The sequence below is a fragment of the Prunus dulcis genome, chromosome 7 (genome assembly GCF_902201215.1).
Source record: "Prunus dulcis chromosome 7, ALMONDv2, whole genome shotgun sequence".
In the NCBI taxonomy this organism is placed as follows: domain Eukaryota; kingdom Viridiplantae; phylum Streptophyta; class Magnoliopsida; order Rosales; family Rosaceae; genus Prunus; species Prunus dulcis.
Window position 1 is genome coordinate 11737200 of NC_047656.1, and position 24193 is coordinate 11761392.

General features: G+C 35.9%; 5 protein-coding genes across 7 annotated transcripts; 3 read left to right on the forward strand and 2 right to left on the reverse strand.

The window, feature by feature from the left end:
- The first annotated feature begins 2771 nt into the window (after positions 1-2771).
- On the forward strand, positions 2772-3597 carry LOC117633939. Its single transcript, XM_034367808.1, has one exon. It carries the CDS (start codon positions 2913-2915, stop codon positions 3453-3455), a length of 543 nt encoding a protein of 180 aa, XP_034223699.1. The 5' UTR covers positions 2772-2912; the 3' UTR covers positions 3456-3597.
- LOC117633938 (putative HVA22-like protein g) lies at positions 3509-6146 on the reverse strand. Its single transcript, XM_034367807.1, has 7 exons — positions 5806-6146; positions 5615-5702; positions 5394-5492; positions 4620-4676; positions 4456-4519; positions 4077-4292; positions 3509-3936 (listed from the first exon to the last, which is right to left on the reverse strand). The coding sequence occupies exons 2-7, from the start codon at positions 5644-5646 to the stop codon at positions 3658-3660; spliced, it is 747 nt and encodes a 248-aa protein (XP_034223698.1). The 5' UTR covers positions 5647-5702; positions 5806-6146; the 3' UTR covers positions 3509-3657.
- Positions 6147-9197: 3051 nt separating this feature from the next.
- Positions 9198-14391, forward strand: LOC117634579 (lipid droplet-associated hydrolase). 3 transcript variants are annotated; one of them, XM_034368740.1, is made up of 13 exons: positions 9198-9271; positions 9476-9574; positions 9663-9736; positions 9830-9901; positions 10000-10028; positions 11072-11122; positions 11619-11669; positions 12449-12508; positions 12605-12687; positions 13058-13205; positions 13454-13504; positions 13762-13866; positions 14040-14391. In XM_034368740.1, the coding sequence occupies exons 1-13, from the start codon at positions 9213-9215 to the stop codon at positions 14181-14183; spliced, it is 1026 nt and encodes a 341-aa protein (XP_034224631.1). In that variant the 5' UTR covers positions 9198-9212; the 3' UTR covers positions 14184-14391. The 3 variants fall into 3 exon arrangements, with proteins under 3 accessions (XP_034224631.1, XP_034224630.1, XP_034224633.1); XM_034368739.1 differs by having other exon boundaries at positions 9213-9271; positions 9455-9574; XM_034368742.1 differs by having other exon boundaries at positions 9215-9271; positions 9470-9574.
- A 426-nt stretch (positions 14392-14817) lies between these two features.
- Positions 14818-15731, forward strand: LOC117635595 (transcription repressor OFP6-like). Its single transcript, XM_034369919.1, has one exon. It carries the CDS (start codon positions 14954-14956, stop codon positions 15509-15511), a length of 558 nt encoding a protein of 185 aa, XP_034225810.1. The 5' UTR covers positions 14818-14953; the 3' UTR covers positions 15512-15731.
- A 7232-nt stretch (positions 15732-22963) lies between these two features.
- LOC117634264 (transcription repressor OFP15) lies at positions 22964-24102 on the reverse strand. Its single transcript, XM_034368280.1, has one exon. The coding sequence runs from the start codon at positions 23896-23898 to the stop codon at positions 23047-23049; it is 852 nt and encodes a 283-aa protein (XP_034224171.1). The 5' UTR covers positions 23899-24102; the 3' UTR covers positions 22964-23046.
- Between the last annotated feature and the right edge of the window lie 91 nt (positions 24103-24193).

Genomic DNA, 24193 nt, shown 5'->3' on the forward strand with positions numbered 1-24193 from the left:
AAATCCTCACGAGCGTCGGAAAGAAAGTTGGCCCTATTTTCTGGCATTAAATGGTTATGGGGAGTGGTTTTCCGATTAAACCTTCTACCAACTCTTCATCATGTCCTTTGCCTTGTTGAAATTTTGACTTTAGACTCACGTGAGCTTTCTTGAGATAAAGATCTTCCCTAAGAATTTGCTGACTTGATTTCTGAAATTGTGATCAACGGTGATGATCAAATTTTGAACCTTTGGAGAGACTAGCAGCTAGGCTTAATTTTTAACCAATTGGAAACTTATTTGTCCAGATTAAATCACCATTAATGGCTATTAATCTTTAATCTGTAAATTTATTCATTGCAATTGGTTCATAAAAGTCTGGGCCTCTAAACCTATATGGGTTGACTTTTGATTTTGGTAACACATAGCCTAAACCATTATTTTTGACATGGGCTAATAATTAGTTGGACTGGCACGTAGAATTTAGGCACAAACAATTCTTTTTAGGGAGATTTACTATAACACCCAATATATGAGTCCAAATTATAAAAAAACCCTATATGAAATAGATTTTAGAAACACATCTAAAGCCTATTTACAACATAACAAAAAGGCTTTTAACTTCTTTTAAATTACAAAACTACCATTGATTTCTTAAAACTAACCCAACCCAAAAACCTCATAAAAAAGCCCAACACACTTAATAGGATATCAAAGTAATTTAATAATTAAAATTAAATTCAATAGGGTCAACTGTCATTTTTTGGGTTTGTTTATAGAAATTAAATGATGTAGAATTTATTTATAATTTTAATGCTAAGAATGAGTATATGACTAAATAAATCTTCTTTTTAATATGCGCAATAAATTATTTAAACACACCTCTTCCCCCTCTGTCTACCTCTCCCTTCCCCACCCCCAACTCATGCTAATTTTTTTTAATGCTTTAATTAGGATATTCGACCAAAAAATAATAATTAAGGGTGATAAAAAAAAAAAAAGAAAAAAAAAAAAGCACACATGGGTGTATTAAATGAGTTGGCATGCTACATAATGTGGTTTATAATTGTGGTTTTCAAGTATCTTAGCAATCAAGTTGTTGGGTACCTGATTATATATAGGAGGCCATTGCCTGCTTGGATTTCGTCAATTGTCGTCTGTGCATTATTCTCAATCAGATTTTGGAAGAAGATGGCTGAAATTCCTCAATACATGCTCACCCGACTAAGTGACCTTAAAATGGAAATCATGGTCATGTTTTAACACGTGGCTGGAACCAGATTTTGAATCAGGAGATGTTCAAGGCCGGTGAGATTGTGCATATGTCTGCCTTCAGAGACCGCTATGATATCCTATGGATTCTTATGCATTATAAGTATAACATACATTTCTAGTTCGTGTAATTAGGGTTTTAGTTTCCTTGAGAGGTTTAGGGATTTCGTTTGTTATTAGAAGGTTTTTTAGTTGATTTGTCTGGTATTCTATTGAATTATCAGTATCAATAATATGGTTTATGGTTAATTAATATTATATTATAAATATGATGTTATGATGTTTTCACTTCCAACGGTCATTAATCGACCATTTGTTAATTACCATGCATGCACTATGGTGTTTGTGATCATTTTTTTCACGTTGGAGGAGTCTTTTCTAGGCCAACTTTGCTTTAAATTTTTCCAAAACAAAAAAATATCTGTTTCCTTTTTCTTTTTAGGCTCCAAATTGGATCAAGTCTGGTTCTTCCTATTGTATTGGAGGACAGAGCGAACAGTGAACGGGGGAGAAAGGATGGGTTTCAGGCTTTTGGGTTTGGGTTGGTGAGGAAGGAGGAGGAGGAGGGCTTGGCATTGATGATGGTGGAGAGGAGTTGAAGAGAGAGCGTTGCGCCTTCTATGGCCCCTTGCCTTGGATCGGTTTTTTGTTTTCCTAGAAACACTTAATTCCTTTAAAAAAATTTAAAATGTATTTTAAGTTTTAAAATATTTAAAATACATTTTATTTTATTTAAAACCATGTGGTTCTATACTATCGGATGTGTGGGCTTCACATACATACCACGTCAATAATTTAAAAGAAAATTTGACGAAAGCTAACGGCATAGACCATTTTGATGTGTGGAGGATAACCTTAAGGACCATTAGTGTTAGAAAAAAATGTTAAGGACGAACGATAATAATTTCGCAAATCTTAGAGACCAGTTATGATAAAAAGCCTAAAATTTATTATAGTCATACAATATTTATGTACCATTTTGTGTACTATTTCTCTAATAAACATTCCTACTAAGAATAATGCTACTCTTACCATATTTGTATACCATATTCTCATACCACCTTATGTGGCATATGAGGTGGACAACCACATCAATTAAAATTATTTAATTTTTTTTTTCTTTTTATGATTTATTAACACTTTAAAAAAAACTGTTAATTAAACTTTCTTTATTAAAATACATTTAATTGATTTAATTGATGTGACATATAATATGAACATATCACATTATGTAATATAGAAATATGAAATAAAAATATAATAAGTGTAGCATTACTCTTCCTGTTAAAAACGCGAAACACAAATTAAATGTAAACGTAATATGTCTAGCATTGCTTGTGAAAATAGCTGGTCTAAAATCATTTTCACTGCCAGACCCAGAACCAGTAAAAAACAAACGAAAAAGAGAAATTTGAGCACAGTGCACAGGGTCATCAGAGAGTGGACCCCACACATATTCTGGGAGATTGGCGGGCCGCAAACAATAATTTTTAAAGAAATAAAAGATAGTGTGTGCGAATAGTGACAAAAACGACGTTTGTTTGTAGGCCAATAATTGCTAAAACGCAAGCCGCTGGAACCCAAACACCGCGTTTCTCGTTTCTCTCTCTCTCTCTCACAACACAACGGATTCTTGCTTTCTTTTCTTCTGCTCAACAGCTATGGACGACTCCTCCAACGCCCTCAGCCCACCATGGAAGCTCCGCCGCAGAAATTCCATCTCCACATCCGTCGTGGTCCCCACCAATCTCAGCCTCCTCTCCCCCACCACTCTTCCCACTAAGCATCTCCACGGCCTCCACACCTCCAGCTTCCCCGCCCAAAAAGGCGACGTCTCTTCCCGGCCGCCGCTGCCCCAGCTAGACCTGGAGCTCCTCTCCCTCAAGGGCTCCGAATCCTACACGTCTCTCAAAGACCTCCTCCCCTCATCTGCCTCCCCCTCCGCCGTGAACTCGCCTACCGCCGCCACTGCAGCCAACTCCGGCTACGAGATCTCCATCCGCAACCGCCTCGTGAAGCAGGCCGCCTGGGCCTACCTCCAGCCCATGTCCTCCACCTCCGGCCCATCAGGCCCAAACTTCCTCCGCCGCCTCTGCCTCAAGCTCTCTCCGTGCCCGTGCTTCTCCTTCTTCACCCACACTCTCATCCCCTTTCTCTCCCAAGCATTCCGCCGCATACTCCTCTGTCTCGGCCTCACCACCTAACACAACGACGTCTTCACTTTTTGTTCATCTGTGTATATACTGACTCGAAGAAATGGAATTGAATGAATGAATTTGAATTTGAAGTTTTAAGAATTTTCAGTTCCAATACAGAGTTCTGATCAATCAATCAATCGATTCTGTTTGTGGGATTTGTACAATTTCGTTTGTTCTTTCTTTTTTGTTGTTGTTACAATCTAATTTCTCATTGGATTGGCTTGGAACGCCTGAGCCTGAGCTTTTCGGACAGCTCGTCAACCTGCCCCCCTGTTTGATGTTTGGCCTGAACCTGCACCTTGGGGGATCTCGGAGTCTCGGACATGAAACGATTGACGGTTGTGATTGTGCCATTGGCGGTTGTGGTTGTGCCATTGGGTGTTCCTGGCGGAGATGACGGCGGCGGCCACTTGTTCTTCCCACTGGGCTTGCGAAGCGGTGCGTTTGAAGGTGGCGGTGGGTTCTGCTGATCATCGTCGACCGTCCGCTGCGAGAGATTGGTTCAATCAATCAAACAAATCAATTTCCAGTTACGCATTACCCAGAAGAGTTTGAATCTTCATTTTCGTTTATGTGGAATTTGTTTGTGTTTGCAACTTGTGTGTAAAATGTTGATAATGTACCTACCACTTCGGCGGGGGTTTTGGTGAACTTTGAGGACTGAGAAGCCAAGTATTGAAGGGCTTGGAAGAAAGCTGAATGGCCCATTTGGGCGCAGTTTTGCCAGTAGAAAACCGCCAAATCCCAGGCCCTTGCTCTCAGCTCCAGCAGTTTCCTGTCTATGTCTGTTTCATGCTTTGCTACATATGGCCTCAACAGTGTCTGATACACAAACCCAGTTCCCTACAACATAAATTCAAAAAGTGTTCACATGAATTACATCTATTAAGTGGTTTTCGCAATAACTGATCACGTGACTAGCACACGAACGGTAAACGTGACTAGCACACGAACAGTAATGTAAAAGACCGGTTGTATGCAACCAAAAGAAAAACATTTTTCTTACCCTGGTCTTTGGATACCAGAGGTAGATAAAAAGGGCCACCTTCGCCTCACCATACATGGGCAACCTTCATATTTCAGAAAAATTACTTTAGCATACATCAAAACGAAAATGATGAAAACAAGCATATAATCAATTAGGGTAGAGAGTGTAAGAGTGATTTATACCATGAAACGAAAACGTCTCCAATCCTCTCTAGAACTGTAAGCATGGCCACAATTATCCTGTAAAAGATTTTGGAAGTTAAAAACATCCCTTCGTTTCTGTTATTATTTGACCTTTTTCTGTGCAAATAGATCACTATATCTGTATAGATATATGGGGCTATATGGTAGAGGCATGCCTTCAATGGGACATACCAATTTAGAGGTCAATTAAACATGCCCATAACATTAAAGAGATGAAATCATCAATCCACAAACAGTCACCAAAATGTTTTCAATGGTATGTTTACATCAATAGCGACCCACAATGAAAACAAGGAAATGGAGTGGACAAGGCCATGAACCATATTTGATCACATGTACGGCGATGCAATTGACCAATCATTAAAGCATTCGTTCCCTCCATTTTTTGTCTTGGAAAATATTTTGTTGTGACAACAATTTTGGTTGACAAAGAACTCCGAGAAAAACTTTAGTGGAGACTTCTATGTCACGTGACAGGCTTTTGTAAGTACCGCTTAAGGTTTTAAAAGTAAAAATCGAATATGTATAATTTGTCACGGTTTTTAAAGTAAACGATAGATGCATATTTTCCCATATAAGGTAAAACCGGGTGTTCTTAAATTTAAAATCGAATATAGGATATGTAAGTTTGTATGCCGGACGATATGACAATCAAAGGACCAAAATTTTCAAGGGAAAAAGCCCATGAAAATGAATTGGTCAAAGCCAGTCTCACAATAAGAGGCAGAAATTAGAGACAGGCTTTTCACATACCAGTATTGACACCAAAACCGGAGTTCTTCAATCTCAACTCTGTTCTTCTCCACAACTTTATAACATTCAAATGCAGGGTAAGCATACCCAAGAAACATTCTGCAGAGAGAGAGAGACATTCAACGAAAGCAAGCAAGAAACCAAAAAGAAAATTAAAAAAAGGTAAAGTCGAAGATCAAAACAAACCCAAATCCAAACTCAACAGATAATATAAAACATACATAAGGCATCTGGTAAGCAAGCTTCCCAACATCTTTTAACCCTTTAAAATCAAACACCACACAAATATATAAATATATATTTGAATTCCTGCAACATGAAACAGAGTTATTAGTTAATAATGGCCACAGAAACAAAATGATGCACGAATTCAAAACCCAGACAGGAAAGCAAAAGCTGATTGATATATTACCTGGTTTAAAGCAAGTTAAAAAGAAGAAAGAAGTTTCAGAAAGCCAGAACCCAAAATGCCCATTTGAGGAGTTGCAATCACCAACCAGAAGGGCTTGCTATTCTTTGGAAGAAATAGGTTTTAATCTATGATTTCTGTGAAGGAAATGTGTTCAAGGAGAGAGAGAGAGAGGATAGAGAAAGAGAGGATCAGCAAGAATGAGACAAATTCGTAAGGAGTTTGAGACGGAAAGAAATAGGCAAATTCTAAAAATGGTATATATGTTTGGTTGGGTCTGTGAATCTATATATATACAATGGAGTTTTGGGGAGTTTTAGTTATTAAGAATAAACAAAGAACAGAGGATTAGAGATATGAGAGATGAACAGCGATTGGGATTTAAAATAAATTAAAATCAAAGAAAACTAAAGAGGATTTCTTGCGATGGACGCCTCCTTATCATTTTTACACGCAATTCTGCCTGAGGGATTTATCGGGATTCTTCATCAATGACGGGTTTACCGTTTGGCAAATTGGCAGTTGAGTTTCGTTGAGGGCACTTTTGTCATTCCATGTAGAAAGCACCCAGACACCAGAGGGTACGTACGAAATGATTTGGAATTTGCTTATCTATTTTTTTTTAAATTTAAAATTTGTCTAATATGACTCACATATATATTTTTTAAAATGGTTACTATCACTTTAAAACAATCATCTTTCTTTTATACAAAAAAAAAAAATCAATAACATAAATAATTGTCCACAAAATTTGAACTCAAGATCTTCTTCAATAAAGTGGAACAAGACTAATTGTTTTAAATATTAATTGAATGATATTATTACAAGAAATAAATTGTTTAGATATTTTTTTACGGCTTCTTCCTTCTTGGCTCGTGTAAATATTGAGCGACAAAACAACTCAGTTAAAAATTGCATATGCTCCAAAAAAGAAAAAACAATAAAACGATTATCATCATCATCAAATGTTGTCACTAAATTTTATCACGTGTTAGAACATCATATACAACTTTCCTAATAATTTTTATTTATATTTATACCTTTAGTCAACATCCAATGCACAAGAGATGTGCATGCATGATGCTTCCAAGAAACAAAACCTACTTGATCATAAAATGCATCTTCATCAAGTGGAATTGCAATGGGATTGAGTCTTATAAAGTTTGATAAAATAAAATAAAATAACTGTTTCATCCAACGACACGGATAGTTATAGGTTGGGAAGTCAATGGCAATCCACTTCAGAAACAAACAGCTGAGGGAGAGCAGACATAACTTTATCAGATTGTTCGCATGGAATAAGGGTTTATTTGTCATTTCACATTTCGTTGACCCATCTTTTTTAAAAGTGGGATTTTATAGTACTGCCATTGAATTGGTCAGGTCCGATCCAACTAGGTTTAACTTCAGCCATTGGTCATTAACAAATAAGGACTTCAGCCATTGGTCAATAACATACAAGGGAAGACGCCAACATGGCTAGGTTAGTGAAAGATGATTTTTACTTGTAGACCAAGTGAGTCATATTCGAATTCTCGTAACACTTTGGTAATGTGTGTGAGAAGACCCCTTTTTTCTTCTCAACTTTGACAAACAATAAAAAAGAGGAAGAAAACCTTGAAGTAACTTTTTATTTTTAATTTTCATACAAACGATATTGGAGGACGGAGAACCTAGGACTTCGGTTGCAGAAATACTTTTAACCATTTGAGCTACAAACTTGATTACCTGCTTCTCTTGTACTGATATGTGAAGATCCTATAAGAGAAATAGGGGATTGTAGCATGGAAAGTAGAACAGCTCGAATTTTACCCTCTTGCTTTAGAAAAATGAAGGAAAGATACCTTGATGTAATGTCTATTCTGTAGAGGCAATTTGTTATCCCAATTTATATGCAACAATAATTTAGTAGTCAAACGACAGTCAACCTCACAAAGCAACCAAAAACTAACTTTGTAGGTTAAGTGACAGATTATGGTAAGAAGGATAATATTGTATACAAATGTTGTATGAAGAATTCCGGGTAAATATAAATATTTTTTTTTCGAAAAAAAATAAGTTTCGGATGAGTCAAATTTTAATTATATTTATCCCCCACCATGATGAAATTGATATTGGATGCATCCTGGAAAGTTGTTGTATTAGGCCAACAAGACAACAACTAATTAATAATTAATGGACAATCATAAAAATAAACATATACTTTTGGAACTAATTTTATCAGCAGTAGTCAAACGTATGGACTAATCGATGGCTTTTGTTCCTTAATAAGATCTCGCTTTCTCCCCAAGTAATATAAACTTAGAAACAAATCATGTTTATAGGTGTAATGAACCAAGAAGCAATTGTTTGATATATGGTGTGTGTACATTTCAATTTCCTGCAACTTCCTCGAAAATGAACTGAGAGTTCCTTTTTGTCCATTATGTTTCCGAAGTCTGCTCCCCTTTCTGTTTTCCTGGGTGAAAATGATCTTTATGTCATCCACGAGTTTGTATGATCACTATTTATGATATTGAGTAAGGACATATTCGAACACAGGACCTCGGATTGATGTGTACAATTTGATTCCTCTCCTGAAAAATAAAAACGGACTCAACAAAATACAAAAGAAAAGCCCAATCCACGATCTTGTCTTGTTATCAAACACACACTATGGGTGATTAGTCTCATAACTAAATAATAGTTTGTTTTATAGTTGATTAGTTAATGTAACAGGATGTTAGGTGAGAGGATGTATTTAAGCAGGCACTGATGACCCAAACCTTGGCTGAGGTAGGTTGTAGCTCAACCTACTTTAAGGAGTTAAAGTACTAGGATGTTTTCGACCAAAAAAATAGGGTACGTGGATGTTGTAAGGAGATACATTATGGTAGTAGAATTCTATTTATTTTACGTTGCTAGAATTGATATTTTATGGTTCACAACATAGGAACGTATATGGCTTTTTATCCCATAGTTCTCTAGTCTATTGGTCCTAACAATAATTAAGAAATACCATACTTTAAACTTTTAGTTAGCCGACTTGCCAAACGTTCACTAAGTGTATCCTTTTTTATTTATTACTTTTATAGTTGACGATGTACAAATCGTTAATAAAAATGTTACTCTACTTTTAAAAGAGTAAAAATACTAGCAATGTATCCCAACTCATAGCTGTTTAACTATTCTTATGCTAGCGTAACGCTAATTACGAGTATATTTTCTTGTTTATCTTCACCCCACCTTTATAATTGAGGATGTAGAAATGAATAATATAGTGTTTTAACATGTTGTGCAATTTTGGAAGATGTCATAAAGTAAAAGAGATTATGTTGAAATTACATTTGACCCAAAAAAAAAAGAAACAAATAATAATTAAAAACTTCCAAAGCATATAAGTAAACAACAAAATACCGAAATACAGAGAAATGCTCCTCCGGCTCTTTCCTTCCATTGCCCGACCCTTCTCAGTCTCTTCCCGGTCAAGGTATTTTTCCATTTCCCTCACCTCTCTGTACTTCGCAGCATTAACTTCATTAAAATTAAATAGCTACCTATCCACTTAGGAAGCTGGGCTAGAAAGATACCTGGAAGTACAAACTTTCATAGTTTCGTAGAGTTAGGGAGTTAGGTACTTAGCCAGCAGTATGATACATTGATATTCTGATAGTTATATACTTGCAAGGTGTAGATTGTATTGTGCGAGCAGAGAAATGGGCCAGGACAGTTCAGAATGTGAAGTGATTCAAGTGAAGAGGCGCGCAACATTTCGTTTATGCAATGTGTCAAGGTGCTTGCTTTTGCCTTCAAATCCTTTATGCTCTGTTATAATGGCGATTATTTTTACATGGGTTCTTTTTGTTTGATGTCTTGCTCAGTTACACTACTGAAATACTGGAGATTCGAGCTGACGATCCAACATTGCATGTTGTAGTTATCCCTGGAAATCCAGGTGGGTTTGTGTGTTTTTGGGTGTTTAGGTGTGTCTTTCTTTCTGTGACTCATTCAATTGTGGGAATTGTGATTTGGGTTGTTGGTATTGTAGGTATTGTTTTATTCTATAAAGAGTTTTTGGAGTCACTATATGAGCTGCTGGGTGGAACTGCGTCTGTGACAGGCAAGACTTGGGTGTTTATTTTGTATTGTTTTGGTTAACTGTTTTGGAAATTGTAATATTTATGCTAATTATTTTTGCAATTTTGTGCATATCATCAGCCGTTGGGCATATATCTCAAACAAAAAAGGTATTACATTTTGCTTATACAAGGTTAGGCCGTAGTGGTATTACACTTTCCATAAATTTCCACTTCTTGCCCTTTGTTTCTTATGATTGTCAGTATTGTACTCTGCTTTCCTTTGCAACCAGCCAATCAGTCTTTAGAATTGATCACGGTTATGTTCTGTTTCCTGTCCATTGTAAAGCTTACGGGAGTTTCATGAAAATAAATTAAAGTGTACCCTGGTTTTGTGTGGCTAATCCTCCTGAGTGGCTTTAGTAAGGTTTCTTTTGGCCAATTAGCAATATGTTAAAAACTTATAGGACGAAGAAAATGAAAAACTACATTTCAGACAATTCTTGGAAATTATTGCAGTCTCCTGAGCTTCAAAGTATCTGTAAATGAAAGTACTTCATTAGTTGGAGTGCATTAGGTGAACCAACTTGATGTTTGTTTCGTTAAAGGTAATAACTTTGGACAGATCACAGACGTAATGAACCAAAAGCCACTAACAAGGTCTTTTTGTCCTCTTCTTGGAGACAAAATCTAAGGCAAACTGAGCAGGAGTGTTTGTATGTGTTTGACAACAATGGTTCTAGGAATCAGTTAAGTTTTAAAAGGAAGAACTCAGAATGCTATATGCTTGGTTTGGATAAAAGGCTGGGTGGGCATCTGATGGGCCTCAAGTTCAGATGCTTCTGAATTTGAAACATTATAATTTCAAGGTCGGTTGTAAGGTTAATACCAACTAATAATGCATGCAAGTCTATATTTTTACCTTTCATTATATGTGGTAAAGTTCTTGCAAGTCTAGGATTTTCCTTTTTGTTTTAGTTTGAGAACTATTTTCATGACTTCCTATCAATTAATATTATAAGATACATGATCTTTTCATGGTCCTTCATACGAAGAAATGGTTTGCTGTGTTTGACAAATTATATAGAACACACACACACACACATATATATATTTGCGTAAGAAGCATCCGGTATATTATTTCTTGTTTGACACTTTGCTTCATTGATTTGTGGCATGGTCAAGATTTTTATACGATATTCTCTTCTTTGTAGAGCTGGGAGCATGGAAGGTTGTTCTCATTACAAGAACAAATTAATCATAAGGTAAAATCTGCTTGATGTATTGTTTCTGAGAAAATTGTTGGCCGGATAAGGGTGAACTGAGATCTGTTGTACATCTTCAAGTTGGTGGTTTAATGTCCTGTATAATGGAGTGAAGCATGTTGAATGCTGTTGCCTTCATAATCAAATTTCTTGTTAATTGATCTGCTGGTATCTGGGCAACGTCTCAATAATGACAGAATTGTGGAATCAATACCCAAATTACTGAATTGAGGTTCTGAAATAATTTTTAATCTCATTCCAAGCATTACTACAAAATTCAACTTTGACTTCCAGAACTGACCTTTATTCATAGATTTCTATTAGAGCACTATTCTATTTTCCCCATTTCCAGTATTTTCCTAAAGGCACATGTACACTAATTTTTCTATTTTGAAACTTATTAGTTATATTAGAGTGGCTCTGGCAAAAGAACAAAAAAGTATATTAGAGTGTCAAATATGGTTCTGACTTCCAATTAAATTCATGTTTTTTGCAGATGGACGTCATCAAACAGGAATTGCAAAATAATGAAGTTCCTATATTACTGGTGGGATAATTTTCTATGTCCAATTTGTGCCTCTATTTTCAGTGTGATGTCTGCTGTGTGTAGAAGAGGGGCATATGAGTGCAATATCTGTTCCTAAATGACCTTACGATTGTGGGGCCAAGTTAGATATCTCTTGCATTTGAGTTCTTTATCAATTCTTGTCAGCAATGCTGTATCACATTTATCGGTGAATAGACATAAAATATTACTTAACACACTAACTACCCATAAGCATGGAACTACTTCCATGTGTCTTGTTGTTAAAGTGTCAATATACAAAGCATTTCCCAGTGTCAGTACACAAACTTTTCTCTTGTTTAGTTTCTTTTTTGGTTCGACTGTTTATGGAGAATATATATTTTTTCTTCTCATGAACACATGCAACTATGTTCTGAAGTTTCTGCATAATAGAATTATGATGGAGTGCCCTCTCTTCCTCTGGTTTTTGCATGCTGGTGTTATCCATATTGTGTTTCTCCTATGTAGAAAACAAGTAAAGGAATTTAATAATCATTCTATATGAGTGATTTTCATCTTCAATCAATGTTGGGTGATGAAAATCTGTCAGCATTTCCTGGTTTTGAACTAGAATTATCAGCATACCATTGTTGTCTTTGTGTTCTTGAGTCGTTTTACAGGTGGTGATCTCAATAATTGCTGTGATCACCAACTTATCTACAGGGTGATTTCAGGAAAGAATTTGAAAATTGTGAAATTGGATTTCTTGTTTCTGATTTATATTTTTTTTTCTTATAAAAAACAGATTTATTTTCCTGCAGGTTGGGCACTCCATTGGTTCATATATATCTGTCGAAATGTTTAAGAGGTCTCCAGAGAAGGTGATAACATTTGCTAACTGCTCATTTGTTATGCTACCGCCCGTAGGTTTCTGACTATGGAGAACCTGTTTGCTGACATAGTTTTCGGAATTGTAGGTGAAATATTGTATCGGACTATATCCATTTTTGGCGCTAAACCCACAATCCAGAAAGCAGTATATTATTGGGAAGATTGCAGAGTAAAATTCTTACTTTGTTATGAATGACAATACCTTTGATTATGTCGTATGCATTAGAGGCATCTTCTCTTCTCTGCTTCATCCACATGGAATAGACAGTTATTATACTGCATGTTTTCCCTGTTAGCTGGTACTTGTTGGTTGCATTATTTTATTTAAAGCCTACTTGCGCTGGTGTCTGTTAGGCTGTGTTGATTTCACTTGAGAAAACTGACAGTCAATGAATTGTTTTTAACCTTTTATTTGGAATTCTCACTTGGTCCTAATGTATAATGGTTGGTTCTGCTATAAACTCATTTAATCATATTAGTGGTGACAATCTAACATAAGGCATTGATAGAGATTAAAATCACAGAATTGTGTGTTTCAGGTCCCGTATTCTATGTGTGGTCTTCAGCTTTATTGTTGCGCTCGTGGGTTTGTTGCCTATCCGACTGTTGAGGTTAATTGTGACCACATTCCTTGGGAAGTTCTGGTCAGCTACTGCAGTTGACGCTGTTTGCTCTCACTTGGTAAAGGTAAAGGTTTGTCTTGTAATAGATTGATGAAGTTGGCTCCTTAGGTCATATAATATTTTCCGAAAAGTCATCAACCTTTTCTTTTCTTTTCTTGCACACGCTATTTCTTATTATCAAGGAGCTTCTACCAATGTTCTACTGATTTAACTATTTTACCACTATCAAACCGTGTTTTTCGTGAGTGTGTGCGTACATGCGCACATTTGTTTTGAATCTTTTCCATCAACATTTCATTTGTATACTTGCAGTACCATACCATGCGAAATGTCCTCTTTATGGCAATGACAGAATTCAGAAAGGTAAAACTCTTGCTTTTTGTAAATTGAAGATGTTAGTTGTAATTGATGGATTACAAATATTATTGAAAATAACTGTAGTGATTGACCACCACAGAGTGCCATCATGTGGTTTTATAAATGGAAGTAACGTTAGTGTATGATATTCTCTTGCAAATATTGCCTCTTCAGCTTCAGCAAACACCAAAATTGCTGCATAGTTCATCTAGGAAAGAACTGTGATAAACATACTTGTGCTTACCGTTGGCCTTCAATGTCAGCTTTCAGAAACACCAGATTGGGCATTCATGAGGGAAAATCAACACAAAATTGCAGTTTTGTTTGGCATTGATGATCACTGGGGTCCACTGCAAATGTTTGAAGAGGTAATTTAATAAGTTCCTTAAATTTTTAATTGATTTGGGTTCGGAATTTTTATTGTAGTGTTCTTCATGCAGTTGAGTGTGTTGCAATTTGGTTTCGGCCATTCTTTTACTTCTGCTTTTGGCATTTTTCCAATTTGACTATCTGGGTTTACTTGGTGTTTCTGTGGTCCCAGATTTCCAAGCAGATTCCAGATGCTGCTCTATCAATTGAAAGAGAGGGCCTCACTGATCATGGTTTTTGTTGTACTGAGGCCGGTTCATTGTGGGTTGCCGAGCATGTCGCAAAGTTGATCAAGAATAAAAAAGCATCACAGTAATTACCCGGCCCGGCCCACCAAGTTCCTCTTTAGAATGCAAAGATTAGACTTGCAATGGGATGCATAATAAGTCAATAAAAGAGTGTATAGTACACTTAATTGTTGCTTGGTTAGTTATACTAGTCTAGAGACAACAAATTGGTTTAAGCTGCCTGCTTGTAGACTTTAGTATTTCTGCGTACCTTTAAAAATAAAACTATTTATACCCCATTTACAAATATATTAGCGAGATAGTTTCAAAATGCTACGTTGTTAGATTGTGAATTTAAACTCTGCATTCAACCTTAATAAGGAATATGTATGATATGGTTCAATTAATTATGCAAATGAGCAGTGACTATTGCAGATATGGGTTAAGTCAGTTGGTTAGGATAGTAATTTATTACACTCAAATTTGTGTCTCTCTCCTTATAAATTAGGTTAATTTAAAATAATTTAGATTATCACTTATATATTAATAAAAAAATTAATAATCGACAAAGATCATGATGACTGGGAGACAGCAAATCAATGACATATCTTGATATTCTTCTTTTGGCATCAAATTGTGCGGTGGAGATGAAGCTGTCCTGAAATAACCTGACAGAACAGTCATGGTAGCATGTAGGGACCCTTCAGGAGTTCACATGCAGACTTTATAGAGAGACCCCTCCTCCCCCCCCAAATCCAAATTAGTCAAATCCCTCATCCCAACTCCCTCACACACCACCCTCTCACTCCTTCAGCAACTCAACCCTTCTCTCTCTCTCTCTCTCTCTCTCTCTCTCACAATGCCTACAACCAGAAGAAAGCTCCTGAACAAAGTTACAGTGGACATAGGTTGCAGCAACTGCAGAAAACCAAAACTCTTCCACATATTCCATCCAAAGCCAAAACCCACCACAACCCAAAAACAAAAGTACCACCACCATAACAATTTCTCTTCATCTTCAAGCTCATGCAACAAAGTCTACAAAGCCAACAACAACGTCACCACATTCTCTCCAAACACAGACTATGCTCCATTTTTGGACACAGAGGTCAAGCCAAAGAGCGCAAGAGCCGTCCAAGGTTTTGGGAGAATTGGCAACGAGAGTGTGGCCGTGGAGAAAGACTCAGGCGATCCTTACTTGGATTTTCGACACTCGATGCTCCAAATGATACTGGAAAACGAAATATACGCAAAAGATGATCTCAGAGAGCTTCTCAACTGTTTCTTGCAGCTCAACGCACCTTGCAACCATGGAATTATTATCAGAGTTTTCACTGAGATCTGGAATGCTGTTTTCTCAGTGAGGTCGTCTGGTTCAACAATGCTGCATTTTCCTCGCAAGTCACGTGACTACTAGATAGCTGATGCACGTGCAATGGCATTGGAGTTCCCACTACAAATATCATGTTGAGATCCCTTATATAAAAGACAATGTGATTCCCTCAAGCCATTAATGTAGGTCTTGTAAGATTGTGGTGCATGCAATGTAAAGAAAGATTTTCCATGATTCAGTCGTATGGAATATTGCTTTTTCACTTTTGTCGTCTTCTTTTTCGCCACTTCCCTAGAGTACAAAATAATCTTTGACCCAAAAAAAGAGTACAAAAAAAATTAAGCAGATAGAACATATTTTAGTGGCACATCTGAAATTTTACTACACATAAGTTAAAGTGTGGTTATCTTTTAGTTTTGAGTCGAATTTGCCGGCTGATGTGGTTGAAAAATGGTGCAATATGGCTAAGGGTGCAAGTTGGATTGGAAAAGTCGATTTGGTTATGAAAGTTATCGATTGGATTGGAAAAGTCGATTTGGTTATGAAAGTTTTCGATTTGACATCGGATTGGAATTGGAATGAAAATTGTGATAAAAATTGGAATGTATCTAATTTCTTGTTGAACTAAATATAATTTAATGACTAAATAGACATAGGCAAATGATTTTATAAAGGATAGCAACATCTAATAAGTACTAGCATATAATAGTTTTCAAGCTTATAATATGAGTTTTTAATTTTAAGTCAATTTTAATCTTTTAATGGTTATGCATGTTTATAATTTTCAACTAGTTTTCGAAATTTTTCCCAAAAAAAAATCAAAATATGTAAATTCTAAATTTTTTCATAAATTCTGAAAATTCCAAGTTAGAATGGATAGTGAAATTTCAAAATTTTATGAAACGAAATTGGAATAGGATTTTTATTCTAAATTTTTTTTATTGGAATTAGAATCTCCCATTTTCGATTCGATCCGTCAAAAATCAGCCCTAAATATGGCAAGTGGCTGATTGTAAGTTTTCATTAGAATGGACTTAGGATTTGATAGAAGAGCTCAAGGAAAAGAAGACTTGATGTATTGTCCCTAGGATTGTAAGTTGGGTTGGTCAAAACAATGGCCAAGTTTCAAGAAATGAGCATTGTTGGGGGGTGAAAGATAGGCATTGGGATTTGGATTATAATTATTAGACAAGAGTTTGGAGGTGGTGAAAGACAGTTCGTTTAAGATTTTTTATATGGAGGAGGAGAGATGAGAATAGAAATCTCTATATCTGACATCTTACATTTTCCAAGGCTCATTATAATTTGGCTGCCTCTAGGTTATTATTAATAATCACACTTGCAAGTTGGCCTTCGATCTCTCTCTGTCTCATCTGGCCTGCTCTGACATCCTTTTCTCCTCTTCTTTTCTGCCAAGTTATATTTCTAGAATTTACACTCCTTTACTCAGGATGGTTTTGAAACTAATTAGACGTTAATGAATTAAATTATCGTTATAAGAAGAATTTATATGTAACGAGGAGGATGTTACTATGACAATATCTTAAATTAGTGAGAAAGTGAAAACGCATAATAATATGTGATTGATTTAAAATATCGCTATAGTGATATTTCCGTGTAGATAAGTTCTTCTCCATCAAATAGGGATGGACAAGCCACGATAATGAAGACCCACTTGACTCTATTTGTAACAACAATTTATACCCAGATCACCACACCAAACAACAAAAAGGCACAAAGATCCAACTTTGGTTATGCTTTGGAGTGTCAATTACAGTTGCTTGTGTGCCTCTCTATCTCTAACCATTCCATCAAAGCCAAGTTAGATTTCCAGTTGAGGCAATAATATTATATATCTTCTCTCTGGCCCAGAGAAAGTCGATCATGAAAGATGTTCCCCACTATCAAAGAAAAATAAATAAAAGATCTGATAAGATTGACTTTATGTGTATGAGTAGTTAATGAAACAGACTCTTGATTTAATGATGTTACAATTTATATTTGGCACAAGAATTGTAAATTGCTACAAACAAGTGAATTCAATTTAATTGTTCATAATGAGGATTTAAGGGGAGAGAGAGCTGGACAGAGTCATGATGGATTGCTTTCTATCTTAAGTATTTCCACTAGCATCAAGATTCCCTCAGCAGATAGATTTGACTTACCCTTCTCAAAGTAGACCACATTCAATTCTTACATTGATGATGCAGCTACAATATTGAAATTGCTGTGTGAGAGAGATGGAAGATGATGGTTAATGTAGAATTTAAGAGAGCATGTATTTCCAGCAGAGTTAAAATTGAATAAACAAATTGAGTGAAAATGAGTTCTGAATATTACACTCTTGAATGTATTATAGTTTGTGACTGACTATGGTCTATATACTTGTTAGAGGTAGGTCTGAATTTTTTTGTTTACATTGGAAGGAAAGAAATCATGGGTGTTATCATGCCAAGCAGGGGAGAAGGAGGAGGGCCACAACCATTGTGGTAACCCCGCTCGACGGAGGTCTGAATTTAAATATCAAGAACAACAGTTGTGAAATTAAAAAAGAAAAGATGCTTAAGTAAATTTGTAAATTTGTTGGAAAGCTCTGGAATGATCAAATAAAGCATGGCCAACAGTGCTAACTTAAATTTTAGTATATCCTAAAACATAGACAAACAACATCCCTTCAACTTTGTGTGGAACCAAGTACTCTAATTTCTAACTGGATATGGCAATTATATATATGAATCCCTTTCGGCACTTTTCAAGACCAATAGATTGTTGAAACATTTTGATTTGGGGCATCAAAATGTGAGACTGACATGTAAAAGTGGCACATAGTGGGAACCATGAGGAAGAGGGAAGATAAGGGGAATGACATGACAGGTCACCTCTCTTCAATCTGAGAAACGCCATTGCTCCAATCTTGTTCCTTAAAGGCTTGCCCCTAAGTTGACTTCTCTTGGAAAGTTTAATTTCTAATCTTTGCTTTTGGGACATTTTGGGGTTTTTTAAGTCACTTTAGGAAGGCTGAATTCCAATTATTAGTGACTCTTGTAACTTAAAAACCCTACCAGGTTGTGGATTAAGTGTTTGGCTGTCCTTTGGCTCAATATCTGGTACACAGATCACAAGTGCGGGCATCCCAGTTTGCTATTCTAACTGTAGAAGTTGGAAGATTTTCAACTGCTCAAATGGCATGTTTCGCTAAGCCCTTTTTTTGTGGGTGTTGACAAAGTCAGGAGACGGATTGAACTCGGATGCAAAGAGGCAGACACACTATTATTGGCCAATTGACCTAACTCATGCCTATAATTTCTCTAAACCTATTGATTAAAAGCTTAATTGGTGCCACTGAAGCTTGGGCCCGATTGAACATAGCCCTTTCCTAGAATGATAGAGATATGAGAAGCCTCTCTTCCTTTTCAATCAAGCTACCAAAATCCAAATATTACTAGTTGAATAAAATATGTGTTCACTATGTATCTCTTCATCCATATTTCCAAGTAAAATTAGAAATCCCACAATCTAATTTTACTTTTTTGTAACTTTTTGTTTCATCATGTTGGTTTTTCCAAGCATTTTGTTTCATATAATGACTGACAAACCCTAACTTTCATTATGTTGGTTTTTTCTATCTTCCAAGTTCCAATCCTTTCAAAATCTTGGGAAAAAAGAACTTGGGATCCCATAGATTATTTATCCCCTCTTTCTTGGCTTTTGTTTTTGGTAAAGAGGTAACTCCTTTCCTATCCAACCAGTTTCATGGTTGCTTTTTTCTCCTTTACCAAGCATAGTGTGTTTAGGGTTTCAATGATCTTTCTGCATGAACTTAATGAAAAGTCACGATTCACGTGAGTAATGGTCCTAATCGAATTCCTGTTTGGAGCTCTGTTGGTGTCAGGGGGTGTTTATGGAACAAAGCTTTACAAGTTTCTTTATGTCAAGTCGAAAAAGCCCAATTAAATGCAAATGGCTGTCAAGCCATGCACCGAATGGATTGATTGATATGGGCCGTGGTTGGTAGTCGGTATAAATAAGCCTCTTCTCCATCACATCCTGCTCCCATTTAAGGTGGCCTTAAATAGACTTCAATGACACGAGAACTACCATGCGTTTGAAAGCAGATGGTGTCTCACTCCAATATAAAATTACTACTAAATTTTCAAGGTACATGTTGCCAACTTTTCCCAATATAACATGTCTGATTGTCTGATAATAAGTAAAAATATGGGTGCATCTTAATCGTCCTTTTATTAAAAAAGGTGAATTCTTTAATTTAAATTGTTGAAAATTTCGTAAGAACACATTTCTTATAATAATTAAAAAAAGAACCATCATCCATTGTTTTTATGGGGATTCTCTAGTAATAAAGAAGAACAATTCATGATTGAGATCTTAAAATTGTTACCACTAAAAAAAAACATTATGTGATAGATTGCTTTCATCCCTAGGACAAGAAAAAATGCCAAGAGTGAAATGTGGGATATGCATATGGGCGTGAAGCACAATCAATGCAAAAAACGACACAAAGCTCAAGTTGAAATGAAGACAGCAGACACCAACTTCAATACTCTTTTTCTCATCACAATTTTCGTGTAAATTAAATTTTTCTCGGAAAATGAGGGTCTCCTTGTTGCTTAGGGTTGGGTAATTATCTCACTAATTACCAAACTAAGCATTAATTAGTTTCTAGGGAAACATATGTTATTATTGATTTCCTCCAAATTTGACAAGTTAAAGCCTGCAGGGTGTTTGTTTCTTTGTCTGGAACAGTAGTCTGTTCAAGTGTAGCCAAGCACGGTCTAAAACCAGTGAGCCTATTTGCCGATGTAGTCTTGTGGCACCCTTGATTGATTTGTTTTGACCTAAATCATTGCCATCCACTTATTTATTTATTTATATTTAAAAAGCCAAGCACTTATTTTATTTTTGTATGGTGATTGCCATGACATCCACTTACTTGACTCTCTCAATGGATATCACATGGCTGATGGCACCCTAAGAAAACAAGATTATAATTCAAATGTCATTGTCAGAGAGAAGAGAAAGTTAAAAATTTTAGATTTATGTAAAAATAATAATAATTCAAGAGGTATTGTGAAAACGAAAAAAAACTCATGAGATGTTAATGTAAATAACTCGATGACAAAAACTTGAGAAACCAATTTCATCTAGTCTGCTTAATGAAATTTTCCATTCATATCTTTATCCTAAAGTTTTTAAAAAGATTATATATATATATATATATATATATATATGTGTGTAACTTCTTCACCTCTAATTTTGAACTGGTGGAAATTCTTATTTCTTTTAACATTTTTTTCTTTTCAATAAGGTCTAAGGGACATTTGCCTCATCACAATTCAAAGAAAAGAAAAACAAAAAAGATGACATGGTTGGTGGTGCATATGATTGCGCCAAGACATATATATATATATATATATATATATATATATATATATATATATAGCGATGGCCGTATTAGTATAAAACTTGATTTGCTAATGTAATCAATCATCCTAAATGATTAAATTAAGCACATTATCTGCCATTGCTTGTCGAGGTGAGCTATTAAAATAATTGAGTGGCACGAGGTTTAGAAGCTTCGCCGCTTGGGCAAGAATCTTGCCTCAGAGATTGAAGAGGCATCTATGCTGAGCCAAAAGACTCTCGAACCATGGAACGTTGACTAATTTTCCACCTATTTACTGCCTTTAAGTTTAACTTTTTTTTTCTTTTTCTTTTTTCTTCCAAATTAAGAGACCTAAAAGTTAATTTCTCCATATTATACTAAATGGTGTATCTATTTCCCCTTTAAAAGAAGCCAACTAAGTTGAGTCTAAAGATTTTTGTTTAATATATCATAATCTGTCTTTTGGTTAGTCTATTGGGAATATTTTAGAGCTCTATGTTTATGTATAGTAATATACCTCCTATGTATGTGTCCTTCCACTAATTAAAGTAAAACTTACATTTGATATAGGAATAATTCTCTGGTGCGAGACAATGACATGTTATGTTATGAAGAATACTATCATAATAAATCGCATATTCAAACAAGAGTCTAACTGCGTAATTAACGGTTCAAATTATACAATTGCGCGCATAACAGTTTTGTAACTACTCCTTCCTTATTTGGTACTGTGCTATATATAAATAGCAACCATTAGATTGTCACTTGAAGATTGCACTAATAAGACATGCACATAACAACCAAAAACCAGTATGGAGAAGATATATATAGGATTGGGTTTAGCTTGTGTTGTTCTTATCCGGCTTTGGATTTAACCTTGAGCTGTTCCTTTACACCACTGAAAAAATACTGACATTCTATCCTATATCACCCTAAGAATATATGTCATCTTCTTGTTTTTTCCTACAACACCTAGCAAATGTGCAGAAGAGAGAAATTCAAATTATTATATGGGCAGGGATATGATGATAAGGTCCCAAAAAAAGAGGAAAAATAGGAGAGCAAGCAAAATTATCTATCTGAAATTATTTTGGACACCAGAAAGCTGAATATGGCAATTGCAGGTGGCTTGTTTTTTCTCTTCTTAAACTTGTACTTAAGTGACTCTCAAAACCATGTTCATGTTCTCAACAAACAAAATGAACACAATTTTACAGTGTTTTTTTATTTGGGGTTCCGACGATTAATGATTAAATTGTGCAGGTGCAAGGAAATGAGTGTTAGGACCACGCCAAACTTCAGAGCTGGAATTGTAGCTATCATTGATAATGACCCTCCATTTCAAGCAATTCAAAATCAACGGCCCTGATTGCTTCCAATTCCGGAGCTGGTACTCCCATGTGGATTACACACAGTGATAGTGGTGGATGTTTGCTCAATCACAATGTCTACACTTGTTGAAGTGTGGTCAGTTGCAGAAGATCATCTCTGCAAATTTGTGTTACATCGTTTTTTTAGGACTGAACAAAATATTATATACTTTTAAAAAAAAGAAAGAGATAAAAAGCCATAAGTTGCTGCTGCCCACATGGAGCTTAGTATATTTCATATAATAACAGAATGCCGTTGAAGCAAGCTATATAGCTCCTTAATTTTGAGTACCTCAAATTTCATGGTATATTTTATCACCAATTTGATGATGTCTTCACGGTCCACAAAAAAATTGTTCATTTGTCTCATGTGTTAAAAGATTCAATTTGCATTAATTCCAAGTAGGACCAAAAGGGTTTCTTGAAATAGCAAACTACGACTTACATCAACAAAATTAAATTGCTGATCACGTCTCTTATAAAGTTGAAATATATCCACTTACGTTAAGTAGATGGATAGTAGTTAAAGTTTAATTATGTGAGATATATAATGTGACACAGATAGATCTCAAATCCGTAAAAAATATAATCAATAAATATGGTAGCTGCAACACTTTCTAGTATTGAAATAGAAAATAACCCATGTTAGATTATCTTACTATGCATCGGGAAATGGAAACTGCAATCCACACACGGTTGCAATCTCCACACGAATTTGGAAGAGAGAGAGAGAGAGAGAGAGAGAGAGGAGAGAGGGACATGAGAGTCATCAAAAGGTTTCACTATCATAATTTCCACTAGTAGTATACATATATTTTCCATTGAATCAAAGCACCCAACTAAGCCTAAGATGAAGATGACGAAGCTTCATCTTCTTCATGAATCTGATCTTCCTCAGCTTCAAACAATGAAGACAAACAAGGAGTGCTTTCAGATTCTCCCTCAGGCTCTATTGATGAGACACAAGGAATAGAAGAAGATGATAAAGAAGAAGTACTAGCAGTACTGTTATAAAAATTAGATAAAGGAGAAGAAGGAGAATTAATATTACAAGAACAAGAACAATTAGTAGAACCACTACTAAAAGCTAGACCTACCAAGAGATCAACAAAAGCTCCAACAATATACCCATGATTGCTTTTCGCATTGACCCTCAAATACCAACACAAAAGCTCTTCAAGATGATCCCAATCCTTCAAACCATGAGCCTCCACCATTTCCTCCATGGATTTCCTAAAATCCACAATGGGGTCTGGAGAGTCCATTGACAAAACCACACTCTCCTTGAATGGAACAATATTAAGCTCCTCACCATCTGCTGCTCCCTTAGCCTCCTCCTCCATTACTATAGAGCTTGTTTCACCTGCCTTAGGCTCAAAGAAGAGCCTCTCTGACCTCAACCCTTTGATCACTGTCTCAACTGGATCCAAACCTGAGTCGTCAGAGGCTGTGGAGAAGCTTGGACATGAATCAGATGAGTTGGTGAAGAATGAGTCTGGTGTTTCTATCACTTCTGTGGTGCTTGTGTCAAAGTAGGCTGAGTTTATGGTCTTGAAGATATCATTGCCTGCTCTGAAAGAAAGGGTTCTGGGTTGGGAGCAAGAAGGCCAAGGCCATGTTGAAGAAGAAGAAGAAGAAGAATATCTTGATGCCTCTGTGTTCTTGGAGAGAAAAGGGAGCTTCATTTTCTTGCCCATCTCTCTCTCTCTCTCTCTGATTTTGAGAAATGATGAGGGTTTCAAAACTTTCAAATGAATTTTGGAGCTGTGAAGTGTGGCATTAATGGCCAGTCAGAGAGAGGGTTGTAGGGGGATGAAGATTATTTAAAGAAGTAATGAGACAAAGGAAAAAATATATAAACAAAATGGGAGTTGGGGAGGGGAAGTTGGAATGGGGAGAGGAAACTAGTGGGGTCTTTTACTCTATTATATGTCTGTGTATATATTTCTGTATTTAAAACAACTTTAAAGTAGATGTTTTCAGTTGAGCTCA